We start from the raw sequence: 7,112 nt of genomic DNA on the forward strand, positions 1-7,112 counted from the left end.
AAAAACCAATTTAATGGCGGAACCCCTTTATTCGAAACAATGGTACCACTTTTATGAATAGCCTGTCGCAACTTGTAATCGGCATCAAACGAACAAAAGATTATATAATCTATTGCGACTCTATTTCTATTTAAAAGCTCTTTGTTTAATACCATTATAGACATGGCAGCCATGATGTGTAATCATTCAGCAGGCGCATTCAATTTATTTAAATGAAGCACCTAATGTCAGTGGGGTGACAACGAACTATGCATTCGCGGCTAATGTGTGCCTTTCGTGCTTACGGCTACTCAATCACACCCTTGGGTTTATGTATAACAATAGGTACTTTTCATTCCATTAAGCGCTTTCACGCGACTCGCATTTGATCACTTAAGGCCGGTTTACACGATGCAATTTTCCATGCAATTGCCTGTTGCACAGACCTTGGAAAAAGATTGCACCGTGTATTTTGGATTTACAAGGAATTAATCCCCCAAGCATCAGGCAAATTAATCCCCCAAGCAACAGGCAAAAAGGTAGAGACATGCTCTACTTTTAAGGTTGTTGCATGCAATCTAACCTCCTTCAGCCAATCAGCTGAATGAACACCGGCTGGTCACTGCATTCATTTGGGAATGTGTAGGGACCAGCTTGATTCACCATCCACAACATGATAAATGTGTGCACATGCTACATTATAATACACTTATGTAGGCCTATGTTGTTGTTGGTGGTGGTGTTTAGCCCTTTTGATCTTAGTTTTCCTTAGCCTTTTATTTATGGAAAATTGTATAGATATACAGGAGAGGATGGCAATCTTTTGCTTTCAGGACAACACATGAGCCATTTTGATATTAATAAGAAAATCATTAACCACTACTTTTTGAGTATATCCCAAACCTATGGCCACGCTCAAGGAATTGCAAGGCCGAACATTGCTTCGTCTATTTTGATCAATTGCACAGCTTCATGGTCAGTGAGCACATAATCTCACCCACTAAGTAATGGGCCTTGCAATGGAAAGCCACCTTAACCTGCTAGGTAAAGCGTTAATATCACTGTCGGGTCAGCTTACCGATTTAATGGTGGAAGCCCTTTGTCCCAAACAAAAGGTACCTTTCGATGAATAGCTTGTCAGATTTCAAATCGGCACAAGATTTCAATGCGTTACGTAATCTATTTCATCTCCTTTCTATATCTAACCTCCTTGGATAATACTGTACAGGGATACAATAGTTTATCATGGTGTGTGAGCATGGTGAAAGACTCATTATTGATTAGGCGCGGACATTTTAAAGGTACAGGTCCTTTGCGTGTATAGCAGAAAATTATAATAGAATGTGTGAATAGAATGTTTGGAATTTTGCAACTAAAATACTAACTGCATTCTGCATTATGTATTTATTTATTTATTTAAGCATATGCCTATTTATTTATTTACTGACTTATTTATTGATTTTATTTATTTGGTATATTAGTTAGTAGGCCTAGTTAGTAATAGGCCTACGTCGGTTTATTATTGATTGTTGATAACTTGACAACTTGATTGATTGATCAATTGATTGTCATTTCACATCATATTCCTAGTTTATAGGCCAATTTGAATAGCATCGTATATTAGATAAATAGACCTATCAGTATTGATTTATTCTATTCAGCAATATCAAGGATTACTATCAATCTTCTCATAGCTAATTGTCAGTTGGCTCAGTGGTAACGCAGTAGCACGGAATAGGCCTGGAAGCGGCGCTAGAAATTAGCATGAAGCCGCATTCATATGTAAATAGCGTATTGTTATTTAAATTTGCGCCCAGACGTATTGAGGGCGACAGTCATGTTATCCAGACAGAGAATGTCTTGATGCGCCAGGCATGTCAAATTGCTGAGTGAATGTGTATAAATCCCCTTTCTGTATAGGTAATAAGCTAGTATATTTGGTGTTCCAGTTTGTTATAACAAAAAAATAAGTATTATATTAAATATATTAAGTGTATAAACTTTAAAATTGACGTGAATTTGAAATGCAGAGCTCCAAATCTAGCTAAATCGTGTAGTGTGAAATTATGCTGTGTGACCCCCTCTGCGTGGTAGAATTATATTCATAAAACATTGAATTTAACATATAATATGGGCAGCCAACCACGATTTATCAGCATTTAAAAGATATATTAATTAATATTAATTAACAAAGAAGATAAATAATCAATAGTACAAATGACAATTTAACTAGTAAACAAGTCTGAAATCTTAAAATGTTGCCACGTGATTTCCCGAACACGTGATATGTCTACATGTGACCATTATTCAGATTTACCGAAGTATTTAGAGTATGGTGCACGGCTTGCAGGCAACTGTGTATTTCTTTACCTCCGTATAAAATCAATAATTCATGCTGGGAGCCAAGTAACATTCTGTCTGCTTAGTGCAGTTTGGTATTTTATTTTACTTGAGAGCATATAGAAATACATAAAAACGAATAAGGCGCCATGATGGAAAGCTATGGAAGGTCAGGTCGGGTATCAAAGGTTATTTTAACTTCAAATGCTACTTGTGTTTCACACCTTGCCTCTGTCACGTATTTCCTTCATATTATTGACCGCAAGTCCTAATTTTTACTTTGCTATTGCAAAATGTCATTTCATATCAAATTAGTAGACTTTCTTTGAAAAAAACATATCACTGGTGCCCGATGGGAATATCCGTCCGCCATTTCATTAAACTGGATCGTTTTCGCCTGGTTTGTGCCCAGATGTATTGGGGCGCGCTATACTCTCATTGAACAGGCAAAGTTCGCAAAACTAACAACGTTGTTATTTGCCAATATCAATTAACATGATCCAAGGGGTCGAACATGAATTATTCATAACGGATCGATAACTGGCCTCACTTTCTAGATAGTAAACCAGCGGAATTTTTCATAGGTTTTGCGTTGCTAATAGAACAACCGTGAATTTAGTGTCACCCCCTTGGCAGTAGTTTTACAACACACAGGTCCCGGGCTCGATTCCCACCTCTGGATATTTTTTGCAAGGCTGAGAAAAAAATGAAATTTCTGGACTGCAAACTTATTTGGCGCGCGATCTGAGCTGGTCCTTTTCTGGTGGCTGTGTCTGTTACAGGTACACTCCCTCTGCTTCCAAACCAGGTTCACGCTCATTTCACCTCCCTTAATATCACGAATATCCATTTTAAAAGCCAGGTCCAATTTAGGTAGTGAAGGAGGGTCGAGAGATGAAAAGAGGAGAAGCTGATGGGTGATCGAGATTGTAGGGGAGGGGCGGAAGACAAAAAAGGAAGAAGGGGAGAAGAGCGATGCAGTCACAGGGCTCTAAATTACATAGGCGTAGATCGGGGGCGGGGGAGTTCGGGGGGGGGGGGGGAAATCCATTTTAGCGCAAAAAAAAAAGAAAGGAAGAGGGTGAGAAGGAGAGAGAGGTAGATCGGGGGAGGGGAGTTGGAGGATAAATCCCCCAATATTTTGCCGAGGGGATGGTCGATATAATCACCCCCCCCCCCCATATTGACGCCTGTGTATTGGTTTCTGTCAAAATTAACCTCATATGTGGTTATTTTACCCACAAAATGCCATTTTTAGCGCTTCGCGCGAATTAATTCCACGTTTGTCCCATATTTCACCAGTTTCACCTTGTATACATGTATACAAGGATTATCGTATACGGTATACTCAAAATGCGGTATATTCACTATAAACACGCTGAATGATTACCGCATTATCATGGATATCGTTGTTTGACCTTGGTCATAATTGAATGTGTCGATAGGTTTCACGCTTTAACTACACGCGCCCTTAATTTTCAGTGATGATAGTGGGCTTTTACAGGGAGGGCGCTCTCTCATTTCTATAAACTCCATAGCGCCATTAGGCGAACGTTTACGGTATATTATAGTATATTGCAGAGAATACTTTAAATATTGGCCGGTTATTTTTCACACAGCGGCGTTAACTAGGCAATTGCCTATACTTCTAACATACACTACTTGTAGAGGTCACTCGTGAATTGTGAGAGCTCTGTGCATTGTGTATAGGAAAACGGACAGTAACTGCAGTATGAGTGCTTCAAACATCGTTTGCTCCCCCTCCTCTTTGACCTGCCAAAAATCCCTTTCCCCATTTTGGATTGCCAAAAATGTCCCCTCCCCCCATTTTACCCTCCCCAAGTGGGAAACTTGATGACATTTTCGTTATTGACAGCCATACAGTCAGACTAAACATAAAAGAAAAGAACAAACGGTAACTTTATTTCTTGGGCTTACATCATTTATTTATGATCTTCGCATATATTATTGTGTCTCGCATTGTCTTACCCCTTGCTTGGGTGAAATATATAAGCCGCCGCCTTTTTTCCTTATTTAATATACATAGTTGGCGGCTAAGATACATGAGAGAGACTACAATCAGGTGAGATTACCCCCGAGATTACGCGTGAACCCCGGTAGTCCAGTGGTAAAACTCTCAATCGGTAATCGTGAGGCCCGGGGTTCAAACCCCACAGAGTCCTCATTTTTTCGGCTCTCTCTCAATTTATTATATGTCAGCTTGCCCGAGCATCATTATAGTCATTCAAAACATATTTGTGACAATATTTTACAAACAAACATATCGTAGCTTATCATGATTATTGTGCAAATGATTATATTTGGTGATACAATATTACGAATCCACTGCAACATACATGCTGTGATAGTTTACCTAGATGTTTACGTCGAAATAATGTGCACACATTTATACATTTCAATGATTAGTTTCTTACATTATTAACATGATCACAATTAGATTACTATTAGATCTAGCCTATACGTTTTAAGCTTGAGACTAATAAAAATGTTCGTCATAAGACTTTATTTCGTGTTTATTCATGTCAGTGTTAAAACAGTAAACACTATGTTTGCTGTAGTAATATAATAATTTCATATGTTCGATTCGGCTATTTCGAGACTATCAGGTATATTCGGTAAAGGAGCAGCTTCATCATTTGCCAATTCCACACCACTCGTTCGCGATGGCATTTCACGCGGTCTAGTCCTGGGTACATCATCCCGAGAGTGAGACCCCGGGTGTGGTCTGCTTTCTAAACTAAGATTCTCCTTCCGTTTCCGACGGGTGCTTATAGCATCAGCAATTGTGTACAAATACGGGTTTATGGCTGAATTTATAGGTAATATGAATGTCACAGACCACGCGAATACTGCCGGAGGCAGAGTCAGTACCTTGGTTTGAACCAAGATCCCGAGTATGATGATCGGGGACCAGCACATGAAATCCGTGGCAACGATCGCTGCAACTTTAAGAGTCAATCGAATCTGTGTTTTCATCTCTCTGTCCAAGCCTGCCCGTTTTGAAGACACATATACTGTTCGTATGATACTCGCGTAGCACACCACTATCAGTAGATAACAACACAAGTTAAGACCAAGGAAAATTGCACTTGAAAAATACATCCCGACTTGTTTGCCACTAGGCTCTGATCGTGATATATCGACTTTGATTGTTCTGTATTCAATAGAAAACGTTTTTGAAACAACGTGTGTTGTGTACGATTCATATAATGTCAACGGTAGGCCGATGCAAACATGTGAATTGTCATAAAAGTTCAGGTTCTTCCCGGCTAGAAATGATGGGACCGTGCCTAATGTTATTGAAAACATCCAAATCAAAGCTGCTGTAACTTTGGTTGACTTGAGTCCCAATTTGATTTTAGAGCGTGGATATTTCACGCTGATGAAACGATCTATACTTATAAGCGTCACGAAGAAAACCGACGATTCGCTTGATACGATCGACAGCGCTCCTGCAAACTTGCAGGTAATACCAGTTCTCCAGGTCTCAGCTCGCATAGGAAAAGTGTCTCCAAAGTAGATATCAGCAATTGCAATCAGTATCATGTACAAACCCATAAGTAAATCAGACAGTGCTAAGTTGCTATACAGAAAGGATTGAACTTTATTTTTTTGGTTGTTTTTGTGGAACAACACAAAAGCATTTCCACCAAGTGCGTTAAGCCCAATAAGCCACATCATGCCTACCAGGACCCTATCGGATAATAATCTATCGCATGTAAGGTACGGAGATCTCATGGATGAAGCGCTGCAATTTACTCCAAATGGCACATAACATTCACAGATCTCATGTTGTTCGGCAAACATGTATACATCTATCTGCATTTCAGTAAACGCTTCGGGCGTTACATCACGCAATTCGTTGCCATTCAGATGTACAAAATTTAATTTTTCTAAGCCGCCTAAATCTGGTACTATTTCTAGTAAATTGTCTGCCAGATCCAAGTGAGCGAGATTTGGTGTGCTTGAAAATATATCAAAATCGATACGTTTTAACTGGTTATCATATAATATTAAAGTATTCAATTTTCTCAAATCAATTAGCAATTGCCTTTCCAGGTAACGCAACTTGTTCATCTCTAAATGAAGTCTTCTCAAAACTATCATACCTATAAAGATATCAGGTGGTAGGTATTCAACTTTGTTATCAGCTAGACTTAGATAATCTAAAGAGCCTAGATCTTCAAACAAGCCAGATGGCACTCTTATTAGGTTATTGTGGCTGAAAGTTAGAGCTTCTAGATGTTTTAAACCGGCAAAGGTACCAACTTCTACACTAAGCAATTGGTTACGAAATAGCCAAAGTTTTTTTAATTTTTTCAAAACACGAAATGTACCGGTATCTAAGTTCTGTAATTTGTTGTCATACAAACGCAACATGGTCAAGTTAGTTAGATTTTGAAAGACATCTTTATTTAAATTTTCCAGTTTATTTTGCGAAAGATTAAGAGATTTCAAACTAACTAAATCATCGAACACACCTGATGGTAATATCACTATTTGATTTGCGTCTAGTCTTAGAAATTGCAATTTCTTTAAACCTCGGAATAAACATTTCTAGAGTGGTCAGTTTGTTATCACGCAGCCTTAAGTCTGTCAGATTTTCTAAATTACGAAATACATCCGATGGTAGTGTATTTATCTCATTATAACTGAGATCAAGGTAAGATATGGCGTCTAATTCGTCAAACACAGCAGATTCTAAAGCTGCTAAACATGTGTCTTTCAGAGAGAGGTTGGCTAAATTTATCAGACCATCGAATACACCCGAG

At 38.7% G+C, this 7,112-nt stretch overlaps 1 protein-coding gene across 1 annotated transcript; it reads right to left on the reverse strand.

Moving 5' to 3' along the window:
- Window positions 1-4,911: 4,911 nt before the first annotated feature.
- LOC140159527 (G-protein coupled receptor GRL101-like) lies at window positions 4,912-6,720 on the reverse strand. Its single transcript, XM_072183017.1, has one exon. The coding sequence runs from the start codon at window positions 6,718-6,720 to the stop codon at window positions 4,912-4,914; it is 1,809 nt and encodes a 602-aa protein (XP_072039118.1).
- Window positions 6,721-7,112: the final 392 nt, after the last annotated feature.

This window comes from Amphiura filiformis, chromosome 8, assembly GCF_039555335.1.
Source record: "Amphiura filiformis chromosome 8, Afil_fr2py, whole genome shotgun sequence".
In the NCBI taxonomy this organism is placed as follows: domain Eukaryota; kingdom Metazoa; phylum Echinodermata; class Ophiuroidea; order Amphilepidida; family Amphiuridae; genus Amphiura; species Amphiura filiformis.

What these genes read in the sequence shown, in the direction of transcription:
- LOC140159527 (XM_072183017.1), bottom strand. Translation starts at nt 6,720, where the DNA reads ATGTTGCGTTTGTATGACAACAAATTACAGAACTTAGATACCGGTACA.